Genomic DNA, 23,102 nt, shown 5'->3' with positions numbered 1-23,102 from the left:
GTAGATGGCCAAAAGCAAGGAATATAAACTGAAGAAGAGAATGAGGAAGTGAAGTACAAGTATATGGACTCAGGCAAAATGCAGCCACTAAATTTCAATTTTTCACCTGGAATTGAAAACAACAACATTTCCCCACACAAATGAGTGCATTTCACGTTAATACTACTACTTGGCTACGTCTACACTAGCCGGCTACTTCTAAGTAGCTGGCACAACGTTGAAATAGCACCCGTCATGTCTACACGCGCTGGGTGCTATTTCGACATCGAAATTGCTATTCCCATCAGAAGATGGGAATAGCGCCCTACTTCAACATTCAATGTCGAAGTAGGGTGTGTGTAGGCGATCCGCGTCCCACTACTTCGAAATAGCTGAGTCCTCCATGGCGGCAATCAGCTGAGGGGTTGAGACGCTCTGTCCAGCCCCTGCGGGGCTCTATGGTCTCTGCACTCAGCGGCTCTTAAAGCCGCAGGGACCCAGAAACCCCGTAGAAGGAAGCTGGCAGCGTGCACGCAGCAGCCCTGCCATGTGGTGTCCCTGCACTGCCAGAGGGACATCGTGGCAGCCAGACAGCCACAAGAGCACCCCCAGAGCTCCCCCTCCGGGCCATCCCAGGGCTCCAAGGCCTCCAGCCGGCCGGTAGGAAGCGGGGCCCCTCCTGGACAGACCCTGAGCTCTGAGACCTGCTGGGGCTCTGGGGGAAGGAGGAGGTGCTGCATGTCATGGGGAGCAAGCGGCAGAACATGGAGGCGTTCGCCCAGCTGGCCGAGGGCCTGGCTGCCCGGGGTCACCCTGCCCGCACTCCTGACCATGTCAGGAGGAAGGTCAAGAAGTTGCAGCACGGTGACGCTCGGGCCCGGGACTTGGCCAGCCAGTCTGGGGCTGCCCCCGCCGCTTGCCCTTGTTACCAGGAGCTCAGGGCTATCCTGGGCCCCAGGGCACCTCCTCCCCCCCAGCCACCCTTGACACCACAGCCGACGAGCCCCAGCTGGCCTCAGAGACAGGGTCAGGACCGGAGACCAGGCCTGCCCCCCCACGCCTACAGCCGGGACTCTCCACCCCAGCCATGGAGTGGTCCAGCGATGAGGGGGAGCTGGTGCTGGACGTGCCGTCCCGCAGCTCCAGCCGGGTGTCTGCCTCATGGGCATCTCCGGAGCCTGACAGTGCACCATCAGGTACGTACCCCACAGGGCACAGACCCCCTGAGCATGGGACGGGGGCACCACTTGACCGGGGGCCCCCCACATCCCCGCAACACCCCAGCCTGACATGGCCTGGGCAATCCACAGCACAGGGACGGTGCCACAGCCACCAGTGCCCAACAGCACCTCCACCCACAGACAGTGCCGTGCCCCACCCCCAGTGGGAGGGGAGGACCACTGGAGGGGACCACCCACAGGATCACTGCACACACCAATGGGGGATGGATGGGGCGGGGACACAGGCCCTTGGGGGGGATGGGCCACGGGTCAAGGCTGGGTACTCACAGCCTCCCTTTCCCCCTATTTCTGCAGCCGCACCATCCATCGTCCCCGACAGCCCTCCCAGACCACTGGAGCACCAGCTGTCGGGGACACCGCCTGCCCCAGTCTGGGTCCACTCCCGGGGACGACACCGCCGCACCACCACGCACAACCCAGAGGTGGCTGCCACCCTCCAGCGCCAGGTGGACCTCATGCAGCGGAGGCTCCAATTTGAGGAGCGGGAGGCCGCCTGGCGCTGGGAGGCCTGGCGCAAGTTCATGGCCACCTTTAACCGGGTGGCCGATACCCTTGAGGAGCTGGTAGCCCGTCTGCCTCCCCCCGATGTCCTCCATCCTGCCCTCCCTGCCGCCCGCCCGCTGATGTCCCGCCCGCTGTTGTCCCACCCGCTGCCCCACCCACCAGCTCCTCAGAGCAGGAGCCACCCGGGGCCATGGACCCACCTCGGCCATACCTCCCTGTGCTCCCAGCCCCCAGCCAGCCTCACCGGGGACCCCGGCTGAGAGGGGGACCGGCCAGCCGGACGCGACAGGGGTCACGCCCTTCCACCCCCGCCCCAGACTGATGGGCTGATGGGTGGCCTGCCCACATCTCCTCCCTGTAAATAGTTGTCCCCACCCTTGTATATAATTATTTATAGATGACCCCCCATTATAGTTTGTAGAGATGTCCCCACTTGTACATAGTTGTTATTTTCATTAATCTGTTCTTTTTGCTAATATTATTATTTGCCAAAAAGAGGTGACATTTTTGTTTGTCTTGTAAATAATGACAGTTTTATCTTTCCCAAAAACCTGTGTCCCATGTGCTTTTGGTGAGGGTGAGGTGTGGGTGCTGGGGCGGGGTGCAGGGATGGATGGTGGGGGTCGCTCACTGGGCCCCCTGGTGAAAGTACTCCCTTAGGGCCTCCCGGACCCAGACCCCGTCCTGGTGGGCCTGGCAGCTTGGAGCAGCGGTAGGCTGTTGCAGCCTCCTGTGCCCAGCCTTGCACAAAGGCCTCCCCCTTGCTTTCCACCAGGTTGTGGAGTGTGCAGCAGGCCCCCACAACCTGGGGGACGTTTGGGAGTCTCACATATAGGTGTACCAGGAGGCAATGCCAGCGGCCTTTCACGCTCCCGAAGGCTCGCTCGACCACTTGTCGGGCATGATTGAGGCGGGTGTTGTAGCGCTCCTGGCTGTCAGAGAGGTGGCCTGTATAGGGCCGCATAAGCCAGGGCTGGAGGGAGTATGCTGCATCTGCCACAAGGCAGAGGGGTACGGTGGTGGTATCCCCCAGAGGGACCTCTCTCTGTAACGTATTCCCATGCTTCACCACTCTCCTGGTGAAACAGTTTTTTCCTAATATGCAACCTACACCTCTCCCTCTATAACTTCAGACCATTGCTCCTTGTTCTGCCACTCACCTGGTGGCCTGATAAAATATATTACCTCACTACTTTGTCTTTCTATGATTCGTATCAGGCATTTCATGGTAGTCAATGAAGGTGCATGTTTCAGAACAAAGAAAGAGCACTGTGTGAAAAGTCTGGGCTAGACCAAGTTCTGCAATTCAAAATAATGTCACACTGAATCAAAATAATGCTCAGAATGTATTTTGCAGACTTAAGATAATCTCCTCAAATCACGAGTGTCTTGAAAAAACTGACAGAGTAATCCTAGGTCTTTCTGCATCTCTCAGGAAGGACTTTTTACAAGATGAACTCTAGTCCTTGGGAAAAAATAAAATAGTAATTAAAAAAAAAAACCATGAGAAACAATTTGTGTGTTCCATCAGCTATCCAATAAATAATGCTGCTGTAGTGACAAGATGATAAATTGAGGAGTTAATGTCAGCTTTTTGGAATTGCTGTTGCCTAGGTTTATTGTCATGATGTCAATTGCAGCTTAAGGCCCACAAAATGTAATTACTTGTTCAGCCATGCCTCTAAATATAATATGCATCTGTGACACTGACCGACCAACTCAGGCCAAAGCTATAGACTAATTCATTTGTGTGTGAACAAGAGTTAAATGTGTTAGTAGAGATTCCGGCCAATTCATTTGTGTTAGCAGTGCTCAAAAGAGATGTCAATGGTACCGTTTCCATTTTTCTTTACTTTTACACACATTTTCCCCTGCAAAATGTTTATATTATGTTGTGGGGGCTGTGTTCGCATAAGACACTGAGAAACTTCATCTAAGTGGTTTACATTTGTGAGAGAACCCCCTTTCCTTCCCCACAGGCGCCACGTACCAGAAAGCGAAAAGACTCTACTCAGCAACAATCTTTTACGAAAAACTTTATTTTCTCTTTCTTCAAGTTTTTCAGGGTCCCTGTATTATTTTCAGAAAAGGCAAAAATCTTTTTTCCTAGACTCTTCTATTCTCTTTCTTCTAACTTTGAGAATAAAGTACAGGTCCCTGTACTATTTTCAGGGATTGGATACAATCACAGGAGGGGGATGGCCAGTTGAGAATTCAGCTACAGAAGAAAGACATTTCTGTAAACTTTTTTGCCATCTGTGTGGATGCCCTACTTTTCCTTCCTTTCAATGAGAAAAATGGATGTTTGCCTAGCACGCGAGGCAAATGAGGAAAATGCAACATGGGAAGATGATATAAAAGACCAGCAAGCATACCGAGAATGCTACAGGGATGAGGAAACTGTGGGACAGACTTCCACAATGCATTACTGCAACAGTTTATGTTTGCCAATTTGAGCGTGACAGCAATGAGTTGACTTTGAGGAGTGTGTGGGAAGTGAGGATGCTCAAATTCAAACTTATTAATTCCAGAATGACAAAATCAATATTAATAAAGTTGAACTTCTCTTGCAGTGTAGACATAGCCTAACATTGTGGAATAACTGAAATATTCCTCAGTGTTACTCTAAATAAGACTGAAGCTGGCAGAGTACTGCATCTCTGCTATCATTTTGGATCTACAAACTCTGATTCACGTATTCATATATTTTACCTGCTTTAAGCTCTCAACACTTCTCATTTCTTTTCTTAGGTAATAAACCTATAGTTTACTATAGTATTTGGTGTCAGTAAAGTCCTTAGTGTAAGATCTGGAATACCAATTGATCTGAACTAAATGGCTAGTCTCCTGAAAGTGGGAGCAACCTGATGTGGTGCAATTTTTTGTTTGTGACCATTACCACTAAGCCCAGTTTGCCTCAGAGGCAAGATGGGCTGGAGAGTCTAAGGGTACAGTCTATATGGGATGTAAAATCCCATTTAACTGGTTAACTAGTTAAGCAGTAGATTTAACCTGTTAACCAACTGATGGAGGTAGGGACTGCTGAGAAAATAGATAAATACAGCTTAGACAACTTCCTAGCCTGAATAGCTCTTCAGCGTACTCTTCTCCTGACAATCTTCCAAATGATTTATTTTGGGAACAATCTGTCATTAGCTAAATGAAAAATGGCTAATTCTAATATCTACATACAGAGAAGCACAAGAAATGTAATTTACACTAAAATATTCCTAATGATGAAGAATTTAAAATATAAAAAAGCCCATAAATGCCACTGATCCTGTCTTTTAAAATTCCACTAGTTCTTGCACTGCCTATGTCTGTCAGTCCAGTGAAAATCTTTTTTCCAACTGCTCTAGAAGCCACATAATGAATTAGGGCCCACTGAAATAAATGGAATTTTCCTATTGGCTTCAACAGATCCAACCTGATACTGGTACTGATCAATTGCTATGACCAACAGATCATGAAGATTACTTGTACTGTGAACAAAGATTGCTTACTGCAAAACTTGCATTTTTGACAGTACAGTCATATAGTTTCCTTAGAAAAGCCAAAGTTGGCAGGAAGAGATACTCAGCAAGCAGAGCTTTTTAAAATTCCCTTATCCATTTATTTTTTTATTCAGCAAGCAGAAAGGAAATTTTATTTTTTTGGCAAGTGCAATCAATCGTACATACAGCTATTTGAGATTGTCCCTGAGCTGAGCTACAATAACACACAAACACATCCTGGGCACTGTAAAATAAAAATCTCATTTGGCTGAAAGAACAGCTTCATCTGGTTCATGAGTTTTATTATATTACTATAATACTCAGCTACTAAAAATGTGGTTTGGTAATGTCTTTTTCTACAACTGAAAATGTCATTGTCTGTCCCATATACGTATTAAAGGAAGACAATCTACATAAGGACTTACAAAATAAGTCAAAAAGACTGAGGTAACTAACTACCTTGCCTAACCCCTGAACACATCTTCAACAATTACAGTTATCAAATATATATTAAGAAATTGATTGGTAAAATATATCCTGACCCAAACCTCCACTGCCATTCCCATACAACACTGTCATCTCCCTAATCCCTTCTTTGCAATATAAAAATAAGCAATGCTAGAATATAGAAAATAAAATCCCTTCTTTGCTAGTGACAAAAGCAAACAAGATGAGACTTGTCATGTCAAAAACCGACAATATTGTAAAATTTACAAGCCATGGACGGTGGCTTCAAGGAAAGTCCAAAGTGAAGTCTACAAAAATGACAGTCCTGAATAGCTCATGGGAGAGAAGAGATAATAGACGTTTGCTCCCCTTCCCATTCTTGCTATCCAAGTTCTATTTCTGACAGCTTCTGCACATCGTTGCCCCATGAAACTGCATCACTGCAGGCCGCTTGACAGCTGAAGCAAGTCTCCTTCCAACCCCTTGAGAGAAGAGCAGCAGAAACACTCAAGAGTTCTCAGTGAATACCCCCAACATCGGAAGCAGAAGATTCTTATAGAAAAGGAAAATCCTAAATGCAACTGGTCACTTCCCTGCCGCTTAGAAAACAAGGAAGAAGGGGAGCTCAAGTTTTTGTGCTGTCACATAGCAAGACATGGAATTTTCTTCAGGTTCTTAATACTTATAAATTTCATAGCTACTTAACCCAGGAGGATCATCTGGGAAGTATCTTCACAGTCACCAGGGCTATTGTCACTTACATATCACCAACCATTTAGAAACAGTTTCAATCTGCCAGTAATTGCACACACTGCTTCAGGTAGACATGAAAGAAAGGAAAAGGGAAAAAGCGTACCCTTTACAAAAAAGGGCAAGTCAGCATTAATATTAATAGGTTAAAATAAAACACAGCCAGATATCATGAATTATCCATAAGGTCTGATTAAATGCAATTAGATTAAAAGTGCTATATGATTGGAAATAGTCTCTTCAACACAAATGGCTTTTCATTTGTAAGTACGAGTAATATTGACATCAGGTTATTTCATAATTTGGTCTCTGATAAAATGCCATGATCATTCCACAAGCTACTGATATTGTAAGTGTTTCTCATGATTAAAGGAGATATTTACTTTATACAAAACACCCAAACTGGAAAAATCAGGATAAAGAACCACAATTCGAGGGAAAAGAAGTCATTAAAGAAAGGAATATTGCAAAGCCATTTCTTCTTGAGTAACCTACTGGGGCTCTCTCTGCCAAGACAACTGATGCAGTTCTGAAACAATCAGTTAAATGATTGCAGAGATCCTATATACATTTTGGCATACTTTATACCCTGGAGGGACTCATTTGACAAGCAGTTCTGGTCTATAATTAAAGTAAATTATGAAATACCCACGATAAATGAGCCAACATCCTAAAAAGACTAGTTTCTTCTGTTCATCGGAATATTTTAGGTGTTATGTCAGAAGATGCAAATCGACACCATTTTGGAAGAACAGAGTATTTCCTTATGATGATTTCCATGCCAAACATCTAATACACACACCTCACAACACATTATTAAAACTTACGAAATAAACCCCTATCTCTAAGTTAACTAATCTTAAATGGCAGTCTATCAGGAAAGAATACTGACAGTCAGGATATATTTCTGGTTGGATATGTATACTAGATTTCAAGTTGAACTGTACTTCTGGTTTAGTTCCCAAGTATTAAAAGCACATATTAAATGATCAGTATACTTTGGGCATTGGTTAGACACCCTAGTGTTTAATCCATTAGGCATGGGAGAGTTTGCCAGAGTTACAAAAATCATCAGGGTCTGCTGTCCCGGCAGCGATAAAAAGAGTGAGCTCTGTGAAGGCAAGGTATATTAAAGGCACTTAGGAATAGTTAATCCCAACTTGCTTTTACCCTATCTAGAATGCACTCTTGCCTTGGCTTCCCTCAAGGCCACCACATGTGGGTTCCAGACCTTTCACTCAAGCAAGAATGAGGGAGATAGTCAGGTCTGGAAGTAAGGAGCAGGAAAGAACACCGATGAAGCCAACAGCTGAGTCAAGCAGAGATGTGGAACCAGAAGTCAGAGAAACTGGTATGTAGCATGAGGCTGTCAGCATGCTGGGAAATGTTGTGGCACACTTTGGAAAGGCTACAAGGAAAGGTCTCATTTGACAGAAGTCATGGAGGGAGAAGGCAGCTTCTTTTTCATGGGGTAGGAGAGAAACTAACTGTCCCTCAGTAAAAAATGTTTAGTATCTTAAGTATTAGGATACCTTACAAAGTAATTACTGCACATCTGGTGCACGGCCAAAATGCTCTAGTTTCCAATTTGAAATGCTAGAGAAATGAGATCAGCTGATTGTCATTCCACTTCACGTAATGCACATTCTGGAGCTCTATTTATTGCAGTAGACGCAAAGGTCACTTAACATTTTCTCACAAAAATAAAACAAAACAAACAACATGAAAACAAAACAAAAAACCTAAAACTATTTTGCACTTATGCCACAGGATCTAACTGTTATTCTTCTTATCTGATTCTAAACAAGGAAACTAAATGTCAAATAAAAATGTGACAAGGGGTGTCTTATAACTTCTGTGTCTTACGTGCATATTGTACCTGAAGAAGTATCCACTGTAAAAAGGGAAGAAAATTCTCCTGGAACCAGCTCATATGTCACAACTCCGTATGCCCCTGAATCCCTGTCTGTGGCAATGACATTGATGATCTCTGTTCCTGGGTTCGTTTGACTACTGATGGTTGTCTCATAGGTGGCTGGGTTGAAAACAGGTTGATTATCATTAATGTCCTCTATCTCAATCCGAACAAAAGCTTGGGCACTTAGCCCGCCCTGTTGAATAAAGCAGAAAAAAAAATAAAACTCAGTCAACTACATTTAAACAAGTCCATGCCTCAAAGCATTGCTGGAATAAAAAAACAATCTACAATGAAACTGAACAGTAAAAACATTTGCTAAAAGCAAAGGGCACCAATAAAAGCCAGAAAATTGAATTTGGGGGGTAAATAGTATTTTCAATGAAGCTCCATTGTGTCAGCTAGTGCAGTACACTAAGGGGCTATTCTCCCTTGTACATCCAAGCACATAGGATTTCACAATCATCGCTGATGATGCTTTGTGCAATTTCAGAGATATGGATCAGGCCCTTTCTCTTCAAGAACACATCTCTTGCACTTGAACAAAAAGAGATCTTCCACTAGCTGTATTAGAATTAGGGCCCATTTTCTCAAAACACTACAGGCTGAACTATATAATCTGGAACTGTCTCACCCAGCAAAATCCATAATCCAGAATGATTTTAGTATGTCGGATGACCACTTATCATGAGTGTGGCCAAGCTTCCTGCAGTCCCATAAAGTCCGTTTACTGGCTCTTGATGTTCTGTGCTGTTATTTAGAGGTAAATTTACCCATACATGTCTTCCAAGAGCCCAGTAAGCAGTGGAATTGTTGGTAATGTGCAAGACAATATTGACCTCCTGCAGTCTGGCAAATTCTCTCATCCAGCACTGGTCAGGTCCTCAGGGTACCAGGTTAGAGAGGTTCAACCTGTAACTGCTAGAGGACAACACACTTTCAGGCAGTTCTGACAATCCATCCTATACATATGTACATACACACACAGGGCCTTGGATACTCTGAGGCATAATGGGATCAAATTCTGCAGCAGCAATCTCTGTGTTCCAGTCCCTAAATTACATGGCAACATTAATTTAGTTTATTGACGTGCAATACTATCCATTCTCATTGCCCACATTAACACACACAACTGCTGCTCATAGCTGAAAACATTAACTGGTGTAAAATAAATGCATGATTAATTGAGCGTATTTTTCCACTATGTTTTCCCAGAAGCCTGACTCCACACTAGAGACCTTGACCCTCCTTCCTTCCTGAGTGCCTCGAAAGAGTAGGAGCAGGTGAGCCTCATGGCTGTCATTCCTAACTCATCTCCACAGCTCCTCAAATTGGGCTGCTATGCTGTTCCCCACTTGGCTTACACTTCTGCTTCTCACACGTCCTGGTTATTAACTCAACATTGTGGGGAAGGAAACAGAAAGCAGCTACAGGCCTATCTGAGCAACGCAGAATTATGGAAAAATAGCAATAAGGTAAATTACATAGTAAAAATATTGAATTTTGTGCCATCTTTGAAAAAAATGAATTGTGTGATTACAGAATCAGGGATGTCATAGAACCCTAACTGAGATGCACACTCACTCACCCCACTGCACTATTCTTTTAGACTTCCTATAGATACAGTGCTGTATCAACTTAGGTTCACATTTCCAAGGATCTCTCTTCATAAATGGTATAAACATCACTTCACCAAAACTGAGATTCTGTAACACAATTTTATAGGAAAGCAATTTGTGTCAGTGGAATGCTGGGAGACACAGATTTCTGTACCTGCACTTCACCATAAATTACAACCTCGATGGAAGAAGACATTCCATATATACAGAATTTGATTTTCAAAGGAGAATGGACAAAAGTGTGAACATGTAAGTTAAGTAAGTAATTATAGAGACCACACACAGTAAATACGGGTGCAATTTAGATTTTTATTTCTGCATGCACAATTGTGTGCATCATTTATTGAGAAAAAAAATTGAATTTCAGAAATTGTCCAAAAAAGTTCACTCAAGTTACTCAGGCTCAGATCTGCATCTGGAATTTTCACTACAGTGCAGTAGAAATCTCAAAAAACTGCATTCAGTCTTTGGTCTGCTGACTCCATAGGTTGTACTGAGTTGCTGAAATACAATAAATAAATCCATCAACAGCATTATCTCGGTAATTTTTTTCCCCTGGGGCTTTCACTTTCCCATATTGTTTCATATACTTGTATTTTGTCTATGGCCTGGCACAGCCAATGTCATGACACTATTCTGAGCAAAAATAGTTTAAAAGCATGAGGAAAATAAAGAATATCAGGTAAAGTAATAAAATTACTTATTTACAGTATTGTTACAGCAGACCCAATCCTGAGTCCACAAGCAAAGTATGAAGACTTTAGTACACAGGCAGAGAGGAAGTTGAAAATGAAACTCATCCCCATCCATTTAGTGCTGTGGGGCTTTTGTGGGGGAGGGGTGTAAAATATGAAAAAGAGAACAAAAGCAGGAGGACTTTAAAACAGCAAACAATTATAAGGATTAGTTTTAAACTATCTGACTCATTCGGAAGTCTTGACAGCTAAGGAATTAAAAAACATCTAAACAAACTCGATTAAGGGGCTGGAGCACATGACCTATGAGCAGAGGCTGAGAGATTTGGGTTTATTTATTTTGCAGAAGAGAAGAGTGAAGGGCAATTTGATAGCAGTCTTCAACTTCCTGAAGGGGGGATCTAAAAAGGATGGAGAGAGACTGTTCTCAATGGTGACAGTTGGCAGAATAAGGAGCAATGGTCTGAAGTTAGAGAGGGAGAAGTTTAGGTTGGCTATTAGGAAAAACTATTTCCGCAGGAGGGTAATAAAGTACTAGAATGCATTACCAGGAGAGGTGGTGGACTCTCCATTCGTAGAGGTTTTTAAGTCCTGGCTTTACATGGTCCTGGCTGGGATGATTTAGTTGGGGTTGGCCCTGCTTTAGGCAGGTAGCTGGACTAGATGACCTCCTGAGGTCCCTTCCAGCCTTAGAATTCTATGACTCTCCAGTCGGAGTTCGTTTTAAGGAGTTAGACTAAAAACTTTTTATGGGGTTGCAGAGGTCCACTGTGAAATATTTTTAGATGGTTGGGTCATGAGATGGAGTATAACAGCTGGTCTACCTCACTCCTCTCTGTCTTTGCTGTTGAAGAACCAGTGCCTCTTTTCCCTGACAGTGAAGCATATTCATTACACACAACTGACGAGATGTTCTGCTACTCTAGTCATCACCCAGTATAATAGATGACATGCAATCCTTCTTGTTATGATGGAGAAGAATTTCTTTTAGGTTACCTTGCCAGTGGTAATTTTTTTTTGAAAGATCTCTAGGAACTGGGAACAAAGGACTACTATTTTTAACCACATGAATCCTTTATCTGTTCAGAGACAAGCATGCCATTTGATTATCCAGTAAATGAACACTGATTTAAACATGCCCATTGTTAAAAGAAAATGGAATAGCAATGGAGTTTAGTACAAGTCACATCACTGTGATTCGAAAATTCTGTGACATGTTGAGCAAACAATGAACACGTTATACCACTACTGAGCTGAAACTACCATAATTGGAGACTCTTCTATTCCCTAGCAACATCCAATTTGTGTAAAAGCATGCAACTAACAATAAATCTCTTAAACCTTTTTCATTAACAAATACTACTACTTCCTTGATGGAAGAAATTCTACTGCTTAATATCTATGATGACAGGAATTCAATTACAGCCTCCAACTTGCTGGGATATAGCATTCCACTAAAATTTGTTCCAAACTGAAAGGTTATATATAGGTTCTCAAGACTTGAATCATAGAATTCTATTGCTAGAAGGGACCTCAGGACGGCATATAGCCAACCCCTCTGCCTAAAGCAGGATCAACCCCAACTAAATCATGCCAACCATGACTATGTCAAGCCCGGACTTAAAAACCTCTAGGGATGAATCAAGCCAGGACTTAAAAACCTCTTGAACATAGGTTTTATTTTCTTTGAAATATATTTATGCAGTTTTTAAGTTGTAATGTTATAGAAGTGCAAGGGAAGAACAGAATAAGCCACTCATTTCAAAAGCTTTGGGTTCAAGGGGAATTTTGCTTGCCAAAGGAGTGCTGAACTGGGCCTTTTCCATATTGCAGTAAGTTCTTTAATTAAAAACAAAAGAAAAGATTATTGGTAGTAGTTACACATAAGTGCTAAAAACAAGAAAAAAAAAGAGATGCTAAGTGTAAGTCTCTCTCCATACACAACCCATATTTGGAAAGCCATTTAGAGTTTCAGCAGCAGCATCACACTTTCATCAGAATCCATCTAAATACCAAGGAACATTGGGAAGTTAGAAATACTGAATTGATCCAACAGATTTTGGTGTTGGATTTAAAACGGACCAATAACACACAGTCAGTGTGATTTTAAGGGCCTTTCATAAGCATTTCCCTTATATATAATTAGGGTGATCAATTTATCACAGTTAATTCACATGATTAAATAAAATTAATTGTGATTTTAAAAGCCCAATCACAATTTCAATTACACTGTTAAACAACAGAATAGAAAAATCAATTGACATTGATTTTTGTCTAAATTTTCAAATATACTGATATCAGTTACACCAGCGAGTACAAAGTGTGCAAGTGTCCACTTTATATTACTCTTATTACAAATGCTTGCTCTGTAAAATGATAAAATAAAGAGTATTTTTCAATTCACCTCAAGCATTGTAGTGCATTTGATTTAAAGGTGTTTAGTAAGTTTATTTAAATTTACAAATGCAGATTTTGTTGGTTGCATAACTGCACTCAAAAACTGACAATGTAAAACTTTAGCACCTATTAGTCCACATAATCCTACTTTTTGTTCAGCCAATCGCTAAGAGAAACAAGTTTATTTATAACAAGAAATCCTGTGGCACCTTATAGACTAACAGATATTTTGGAGCACAAGCTTTCGTGTGCAAAGACCCACTTCATCAGATGCATGTGGGGTGGTCAGAGGAGGATTTTAAAAGGGGGGGCTCAGTACAAGGGAGAGCCAGAGCTGACACGGTCTAGTCAGTCAGGGTGAAGCAGGTCTCTGCCCACGCAAACTTATTCTCCAAAATATCTCTTAGTCTATAAGGTGCCACAGGACTTCTTGTTGTTGAAGATACAGACTAACACAGCTACCTCGCTGAATTTTATTTATATTTATGGAAGATAACACTTCCAACTTCTTACTTAAAATGCCACCTGAAAGCAAGAATAGATGTTATGGTACTTTCGTAGTCAGCAGTGGAAGGAATTTATGAGCTAGATAAGCTATTTTTATTCCCCATCATGCTTCAGCCACCATTCCAGAGGACAGGCTTCAATGCTGATGATGCTCCTTAAAAAACGTGTTAATGAAATTTGTGATTGAACTACTTGGGTGAGAATTATATGTCTCCTGCTCTGTTTTGCCCTCATTCTGCCATATAGTTCATGTTACAGCAGTCTTGGATGATGACCCAGCACATGTTTTTTGTTTTAAGAACGCTTTCATTACTAATCTGATAAAGAAAAATCTGAAAAATTGATCTGGCAAAGAAGTTTACCACTTGACAAAATGTTTAAGAATCTGAAGCCCTGTCTAATCTGAGAGTGATGGGGTGTGGGGCATGCTTTCTGACCTCTTAGAAGAGCAATATTCTACTGCAGAACCCGAACAATTAAAAAATGAAAATCAGCTATCCTCATACACAGACGTAAAAGCAGACAGCCACAGATTTGCACACTTCTAGATATAAATATGTATTCACATCCACATCCATGGATATCTGCATCTGTATTTGTGGATGCAGACACCCATGGATATAAAGTGGACAGCTGCAGATTTGCAGGGCTCTAAGCACTGCTGCCTGCAAATGTGAACATACTTTTTTGTCTGAACAAGGAGAAGGACTGAGTGGACTTGTAAGCACTACAGTGTTTTGTTTCTAAATGCAGTTATTTTTGCATCTAATTCTACATTTGTAAATTTAGCTTTCATGCTGAAGAGACTGCACTACAGTACCTGTAAGAAGGGAATGGAGAAATAATTTTTCTTTTGTTTTTATAGTGCGAATATAGGTCATAAAAATAATATAAAATGAGCAAAGCATATGTGTTGCAATTGAAGTGACTATTTGAAAATGTAGAAAACATCTGAAAAGAGAAGTTACTCACCGTAGTAACGGTGGTTCTTCGAGATGTGTCCCCGTGGGTGCTCCACAATAGGTGACGGGCTTGCCCGGCGCCGCAGATCGGATCTTCCAAGCAGTTTCTGCCGGACCGCGCATGCGCTGGCACGCGCCGCTCCCTTGCGCGCTCCTGGCCATGTGCGCGATCCGGTCCCCGCCAGCTCCTCGACCAACCACCTCGGGTGCCCCTGCAAAACACTAACAGAGATCCGAAGCGGGGAGGATGGGCGGGAAGTGGAGCACCCACGGGGACACATCTCGAAGAACCACCGTTACTACGGTGAGTAACTTCTCTTTCTTCTTCGAGTGTCCCCGTGGGTGCTCCACAATAGGTGACTACCCAGCAGTAACCCAAGATAGGAGGTGGGTAATCGGATTATGTGCAGCTTGTCCCCGAGAGGACCGCTGCGGAGACACGGGTATCCTCTTGGAATACCCTGTAAAGGGCGTAATGTTTGGCGAAGGTGTCGTAGGATGACCAGGTCGCCGCTCTGCAAATGTCTTTTAACGCAACGCCCTTGAAAAAGGCTGTTGATGCTGCCACCGCCCTGGTGGAATGAGCCCTGGGAGTGGCCGATAAAGGAGTCTTTTTGAGCTCGTAGCACATTTTTATGCAGGATACAATGTGCTTCGAGATTCTCTGCGATGAGAGGCCTTCTCCTTTCGATTTGGGAGCGAGGGAGACTAGGAGCCTATCCGTTTTCCGGAAGGACTTGGTCCTGTCTACGTAGAAGGCTAGCGCCCTCCTCACGTCCAGGAGGTGTAGGCGCGCCTCTTCGTTGGAGTCATGAGGTTTTGGATAAAACGAGGGTAGAACAATAGGTTCGTTGATGTGAAACTCGGAGGAAACTTTGGGAACAAAGGCTGGATGCAGCCGTATGGTTACCGCCTCCTTGGAAAAAACAGTGCAGGGTGGCGTTGCCATGACTGCCGCGAGCTCGCTCACCCTACGAGCTGACGTAATTGCAAGAAGAAAGGTCGTCTTTATTGTAAGGAGGCGGAGGGGGACCGTGGCCAAGGGCTCGAACGGTGGTCCCATGAGTGTGGTAAGCACCAGGTCCAAGTTCCACGAAGGTGGAATCGGTTTCCGAGGGGGGTATAGGTTTACCAACCCTTTGAGGAACCTGGTAACCATAGGGTGGGCGAACACCGTGTGCCCTTCCTCCTCATGTCTGAACGCCGGGATGGCGGCGAGGTGGACCTTTAACAAGGATAGCGAGAGTCCTCCCCTCTTGAGGTCCAGTAAATACTGTAGAATGGTAGGTATAGGCACCAAAAGGGGGGCCAGTTGTTTGGTAGAACACCAGGCCGTAAAGCGAGTCCATTTTTGTTTGTAGGCCTTCCTAGTGGAAGTCCTCCTGCTACTTTCTAGGACTTGCTGTACTTCCACTGTGCATGTGCGCTCTAGGGAGCTGAGCCATGGATTAGCCACGCTTGCAGTCGCAGGCTTTGGGGGTGCAGATGCACTATGGACCCCTGGGCATGCGTGAGCAGATCCGGCGCCACCGGAAGAGGCATCGGTGGACGGTCCGACATGCGCAGGAGTAGGGGGAACCATTGTTGGCGATCCCACGTTGGGACTATCAGGATCATCCGGGCCCTTTCCCTCCTGGCTTTTTGCAAAACTTTGTGGATCAGCACTGTGGGAGGAAACGCGTAAAGCAGGGGGCCCCCCCACTGGATCGCGAACGCGTCCCCCAGGGACCCCCAGCCCAGTCCTGCTCTGGAGCAGAACCGTGGGCACTGCTTGTTGTGCTGAGTGGCAAACAGATCTATTTGGGGAAACCCCCATGCGTGGAAAATCAGCCGTAGCAGATCGGGACGGATCTGCCACTCGTGTGTGAGCGCAAAACGCCTGCTCAGCTGGTCTGCCTTCACGTTGTGCGCACCCGGCAAGTATGAGGCTTTCAAGAGTATATCGTGGGCGATGCACCAGTTCCATAAGCGGATTGCTTCCGCGCATAAGGCACGGGATCGAGCTCCTCCTTGCCTGTTTATATAAAACATGGTGGAGGTATTGTCTGTACTGATCCCGACGACTTTGCCTTGTATGTGGTCTCGAAAGTGTTTGCAGGCGTTGAACACTGCTCTGTGCTCCAGTACATTGATGTGTAGTGACTGTTCCGTGGGTGACCACAGTCCGTGAGTCACCTCTTCGCCCATGTGCGCTCCCCAACCTATGAGGGAGGCATCTGTGGTGAGGAAAACCGAGATTTGCGGCTGATGGAAGGGTACCCCTGTTAGCAGGTTCCTGGGGTTTACCCACCATTGCAGGGATTTGCGCACCCCGGGTGTGGGCGACACCGCCCTGTGAACGGTGTGTACTGCCGGTTTGTATACACTGGCCAGCCAGTGCTGCATGCTGCGCATGTGCAACCTGGCGTTTTGTACCACAAACGTCGCCGCTGCCATGTGGCCCAGCAGCTGCAAGCACGTCAAGACCGGCACCGTAGGGCTGAAGGTGATGACTTGCACGAGGGAACCGATGGCTCGAAAGCGAGCCTCTGGTAGGTATACTCTGGCCGTGATCGAGTTTATGCGAGCCCCTATGAACTCTATGTCCTGTGTGGGGTCTATTTTTGATTTCGACAGATTAATAACCAGGCCAAGTGAGGAGAACGTGTCTGCTGTGACGCGTATCATGCGGAGAACCTCCCCCTTCGAGGCCCCTTTGAGCAGGCAGTCGTCCAGATACGGGAAAATAAATACCCCCTGTCTGTGCAGGTAGGCTGACACCACTGCCAAGGTCTTGGTGAAGACTCTGGGGGCCGAGGAGAGGCCAAACGGTAGGACTTTGTATTGGAAGTGTTCGTTGCCTACCATGAAACGGAGAAATCGCCGGTGAGCCGGATGGATGGTTATGTGGAAGTACGCATCTTGCAAATCGAGGGCTGCGAACCAATCTCCATCGTCCAGTGCTGTAAGGATGGAGGCAATCGTGATCATCCAAAAACGTTGTTTGCGCAGATACCTGTTGAGGCCGCGAAGGTCTAAGATGGGCCTCCAGCCTCCTGTCTTTTTCTCCGTTAGGAAATACCGGGAGTAAAACCCTTTTCCTTGCAGTTGCTCCGGCACCCTTTCCACCGCCCCTATGAGCACGAGATGGGCCACCTCCTGCCTGAGCCTGGCTACATGGGAGGCCTCCTGGAGGTGGGGCTTGGGCGGAGGTCGCGATGGTGGGAGCGACTGGAAGGGGATGGCGTACCCCGTGGCTATGATCTCCAGCACCCATTTGTCTGTGGTGATCCTTTGCCACTGGTCGTAGAATGGTCGGAGACGATGGTGAAATAGCCGCTTCGGATGACCTTGTGCGATGGTAGTGATGGCGCAGCCCTGGATCTGTATGTCAAACTTGTGGCCTGTGGCCCCGCCCCGAGGACACACGGCCCTGTTGTGAGCGTCGCCTGGGAGTTCTGTACTGCTGGTGCTGCTGATGCCGCCCTTGCTCGTAACCCCTGTGATACTGGGGGCGCTGTTGCTGGTACTGGTACCGCCTCTGCTGAGGGTAGTACCTTTTCTTTGTGTATGGAGGGGTGTAAATCCCCAAGGTCCTGAGTGTGGCTCTTGAATCTTTACTGGAATGAAGGACCGAGTCAGTTGATTCAGCCAACAGCTTCTGCGAGTCAAAGGGAAGGTCAACTATCTTTGCCTGCAGATCTCTCGGTATACCCGAGGTCTGGAGCCAGGACTCCCGTCGCATCACCACTGCAGTTGCTGTGGAACGTGCTGCTGTGTCCGCAACGTCCAAAGCAATCTGAACTCCCATCCTCGCAGCCGCGTAGCCTTCTTGCACTATGGCCTTGAGGACCGGCTTTTTGTCCTCTGGAAGCGAGTCCATGAGGGAGGTTAACCTAGAATAGTTGTCAAAATTATGGTTCGCCAAGTGCGCTGCGTAATTTGCCATTCGCAACGTTAAAGTAGAGGAGGAGTAGACCTTTCTGCCGAACAGCTCTAGCTTCTTGGCATCTTCGTCCGTTCCCCCTGTTTTAAATTGAGATGTTTTTGATGTTTGTTGTGAGGACTCCACCACCAAGGAGTTTGGCTGTGGGTGGCTAAACAGGAACTCCCTGCCTTTCGCCGGCACGAAGTATTTCTTATCCGCTCTCTTTTGGACCGGCGGAATAGTTGCAGGGGTCTGCCATATGGTAGTGGCGGACTTTAAGATCGCTTCATGAAGCGGTATTGCTACTCTGGAGGAGGCCGGAGGTCTCAAATTTTTGAGGAGCTTATGGTGTTTCTCTTGCACCTCTGCTGTCTGGATGCCTTGCGTGAAGGCCACCCTCTTAAACAGCTCCTGAAACTGTTTGAGATCGTCCGTAGGATGGACGTCCCCCAGGGCCGTGGCCTCGTCCGGGGAGGAGAGTGAGGAACCGCTGGGGTACGTCTCTCTGGACCCTTCCGGTTCCTGCTGGTGCTGGTACACCCTCTCGTTGGAGGTTTGCGAGGGAAAATCTCGGGGTTCCATGACCAGTCCCCCCTGAGATGCTTGAGTCTCTGTCCCCGATCGCGATTGCCCTCGGGGGTACGAGGTAGTGTGTGGGGATCTTTCCCTAGTAGATTGCCGATGGTGTCCGTGCCCCGCGTGGTAGGGACGACCATGGCAGTATAGGCACTGTTCCTGGGAAGGTGACCTCGACCATTCCCTTGGTGCGTACCCTCTGCGTCTGGGGGAGGGAGATCGTCGAGACACTGGAGAGAGCGATTTAGCATAATAGTCCAGCGGTTCAAATCCCAGGAAGGGTGAAGGAGGTGCCAGCCATGGTGAGGCTGGCTGTAAAAATGGAGAAGGCGGCTCCGGGTAGGCTAGGGGGGACCCCTGCCTTCTGGTTGGAGTCTGCAACATAAGCGGAGGGCTGTGAGAAAGCAGCTCCACAGCCCTGTCCGGAGAGGGGCTGCAGTGCCTCCTCTTGTGAGCAGCCTTCCCCCTCCCTGGAGGAGGTAACTCCGCCCCCTGATGGGCGGGGGATCCCGGCCCCGTCGGCACCGTGCTAGGCACGCTCGAAGGCGGTGCCGCACGTGCGGTGTCCTTCTGCGCCTGCAGGCTACGTGCCTGCGCGCCCTGCACCGCCGGTTCCCTGGGGGTCGGTGCCGCTGTCTGCGGTGCCGCCGGTACCGGCGTTTGCTTAGCCGCCGCCCTGCCTGCGGTGCGGGGCGGCTGGCTGATTATCGGAGGCTGAGCCGTTTGCACGTGGCTCTCCGTGCCGCCGCCGATCAGCTGTTGCTGCGGCTGGGGGCTGCTTGCTCCTCCCGTCCCGCTCGCTGTTGCTGCCGGCAGGGATCGGGCTGGGGAGACTTTCCTCCGTTTTTGCGCTGATGGAGTGAGGGAGGCAGCTTTCTTTTTATGGGCCCCGGAGGGTCCCTCCTGCTGCAGCCGCTCCGGCATGTCTGGCTGGAGGGCCTTGTCAAGAAGCAGCATTTTGATCCGCATCTCCCTGTCCCTCCGTGCTCTGGTTGTTAATTTAGCGCAGAAGGCGCATTTGTGTGCCACATGGGGCTCCCCCAGGCACCTTATGCATAGACTGTGCCCATCGGACACTGGCATCGCCTCTCGGCAGGACTCACATTTTTTAAAGCCTGAAGAGGACGTTGTTGGTGAGTCTTTGAGTTTTTAAGTGGGTACTTAGCACCTTCTTTGTGCTGTTTTCCCCCGTCCGATGGCCTGCCTCAGCAGGAGGGCTGATGGCCGTAGCTCCTGGCCTCCGGCGCTTGTTACTGGGACTGGGCTGAGCTGTCCCTCTCGTAGCTTGTTTGATGTTGGTTTTTTTTGTTTTTTTTTTTTTACAAAATAACAACCGGCTAACTTATAGTAGCCTAAGTAACTGAAAAACTTCAAAGAAAAAACAGATAAAGTCGTTGAATACGCTATTTGGCCTTAGCCTAGTCGGATTCCATCTGCAGCCGACGGCGGTTAAGAGGAACTGGCGGGGTCCGGATCGCGCACATGGCCAGGAGCGCGCAAGGGAGCGGCGCGCGCCGGCACATGCGCAGTCCGGCAGAAACTGCTTGGAAGATCCGATCTGCGGCGCCGGGCAAGCCCGTCACCTATTGTGGAGCACCCACGGGGACACTCGAAGAAGAACTATTAATATAAATATCAGATTATTGTTTAACACCACAATTAATCATGCAATAATCACAAATAATTTTTAATCACTTGACAATTTATATATAATACTCGTTATACAGTGGTCTGTAACAGTTTGGAAGACATCATTGCATTTAATTAGATAAATGACTTCTTTCTAATTTTATATCTAGTTGTTACATATAATTCACTCCATCTAGCTCCATTTTTGCTTATCAGGTAAACATCAAGGCTGGGTCTACACTACAGAGACCTTTCAAAAAAAAGATTTTCCAGAAGATCCCTGAAAGAGTGCATCTACACACAAAAAAGTGGATCAAAAAAGTGATCTGCTCTTTCAATACAGAGCATCCACACAGCACCCACTCTTTCAAAAGAATAGGCCAGGGATCAAAAAGTCCCGCACAATGAGGACTGTTCTTCTGAAAAAGGGTCCGCGGAGCATCTACACACACTGGCTGTGTCTACACAGGCACAAATCTTCGAAACAACCAGAAGCGTTCCAATGTTAATATTCAATTCAGCGCCTCATTAGTAATCTTCGAAGATTTGTGTCCGTGTAGACACAGCCACTTTCTTGTGAAAGAAGCTTTCAAAAGGCATTCTTCCTGATCCAGAAGTGGAAGAGGGCTTCTGGAAGAAGAGCTGCATTCTTTTGATTTCAGTTCAAAAGAGCACGTATTTCGAAAAAGGGCCAGAATTTCCAAAAAAACTGGCTAGTGTAGACTCAGCCTATATGTTTTAAAATATTTACCAGTATCTTATGAATTTTGTGATTTGAGGCTTAATTCTCTACTACTTTCTGAGATAAAGCTCCCATTGAAACAGCCATTTCAAGAATGGCAATTTGGCCTGAGCAAGCAGTGGAGGGATAAACCACAGATTATTAAAATTGATCTGATTTAAAAATTCTCCAGGGTCTACTCTCATCCCAGAAAATGTCAAATGTGCTCTCAAGTAAAGAATAAACCTTGGACATCACTGTATACAATTAAACACCACATATAGCTAAAGTTCCCAAATAAACAGATAGTAGAAACATTCAACATTGTTCTTTATAATGTTATATATCAAGTGTCCCCTGAGAATAAGATCAGAACATGCTCGATGCATGATGCTCATTTACCTTTTTCCTTAAGATTTAAGTCAACTGCATTTACTCAGTGCTTCTTTTCCAGAAAAAAGGGTGCTGGAACTCAAGTCCTGCCAGCAGCCTCACCCACAGGATCGCCGGCTGGGGATGGGAGAGGACCCTCCAACCCCACAGCTGGGAGCTGTTAGGAGCGCAGAGCCCTGCCAGTAGTGCCAGCTGTGGGAACCCCAGCTGAGGGGGAAAAAGGGTGATGGAATGCCATCCTGGTGCATTCCGGCAGAAAAAAAAGTCCTACATTTACTTTTAATTTTCAAAAGATTTTGCTTAATAGTAAAGAACTTACAATTTCATCTTAATAAAATAAAAGATAGACCATTCTGAGTGGACTAGAGGGATAATTATCTCTGACCATATAACTCAATTTTCATTATAATCAGCTATGTAACTGCACTTTCGTATTCGGTAGATGCGCTTGCATGTGTAATTAGAAGCGATTTCTTTAAATCACTGTGCTTAAACTGTTTGGCCCTTGACTTTGCAAAGACAATTTCTTCAGCACAGATTTGATTTGGAGACTGTTTTTAAAAACACAGGCAAAGGGGCTAGTCTTTTCAATCTTTCAAAGGAACATGCTTTTCAAATTAAATAGGAAGAAAAAAATAAAAATTAAATTGGAATGAAACAAAGTGGAAAGAATTTGATTCTTAATGTCAATAAACATTTTAACGTTAATGTACGTTAAAAGAGTAATCACAGACTTTACACAGAAGTCATAAGATTCTCAGTCATGTAACTTGTGCCTACACACTACATTGATAGACGCATAGTAGTGCAAGCAGAGAGGAATTCTGTCTCAGTACCCCTAAAATTACATTTTATAGTACTCTGATAGGTTTCCTATAGCAGGTGTATGGACCACTGTCTGTTTGGATAAACAGAACACCGAGCTGTTGGACAGCATGCAAATAATGCAAGTGAGCACACAAAAGGGTGGGACTGCGTATCTTAATTAGCAATAAGGATATATATATCTTAATTAGCACAACATCATGTATTGTTGGTTGTACCACCCTGGGTAAAAGTATTCCGGATACATCTCCAAACACCCTGGGGGAAAAAACATTGAATTTCTTATTGCACTGCATTCTTATTTTAAAAAGATAAGCAAAGGAAAACCAAAAAAAAAGAAAAGTATATTAAAACATATCAGACCTTATTCTCACATCTTTAACAAGGAATAAAGGTCATTTTATCTCCCTTTCTTGGATACCTATGAGCTGTGTTAGACTATTCATTAAAATTCCTGTTTTTCCTATTCTCTTTCCACAAAACTCATCATTGAGGTTAACATTTCCCATGCCTGGTTTGAATCTACATCTGAAGATTTCCT

General features: G+C 45.6%; 1 protein-coding gene across 1 annotated transcript in view; it reads right to left on the bottom strand.

The window, feature by feature from the left end:
- The window catches only part of DCHS2 (dachsous cadherin-related 2), a 224,659-nt gene that overhangs the window by 125,906 nt on the left and 75,651 nt on the right, over positions 1–23,102 (bottom strand). The window contains exon 3 of the mRNA XM_074993969.1: positions 8,295–8,526. Coding sequence (XP_074850070.1) covers positions 8,295–8,526 — 232 coding nt within the window. The remainder of the gene's footprint in view (positions 1–8,294; positions 8,527–23,102) is intronic.

This window comes from Carettochelys insculpta, chromosome 4 (assembly GCF_033958435.1).
Source record: "Carettochelys insculpta isolate YL-2023 chromosome 4, ASM3395843v1, whole genome shotgun sequence".
NCBI lineage: Eukaryota > Metazoa > Chordata > Testudines > Carettochelyidae > Carettochelys > Carettochelys insculpta.
Note: the sequence above shows the minus strand (reverse complement) of the source record. Positions and strands in the feature narration are given on the sequence as shown.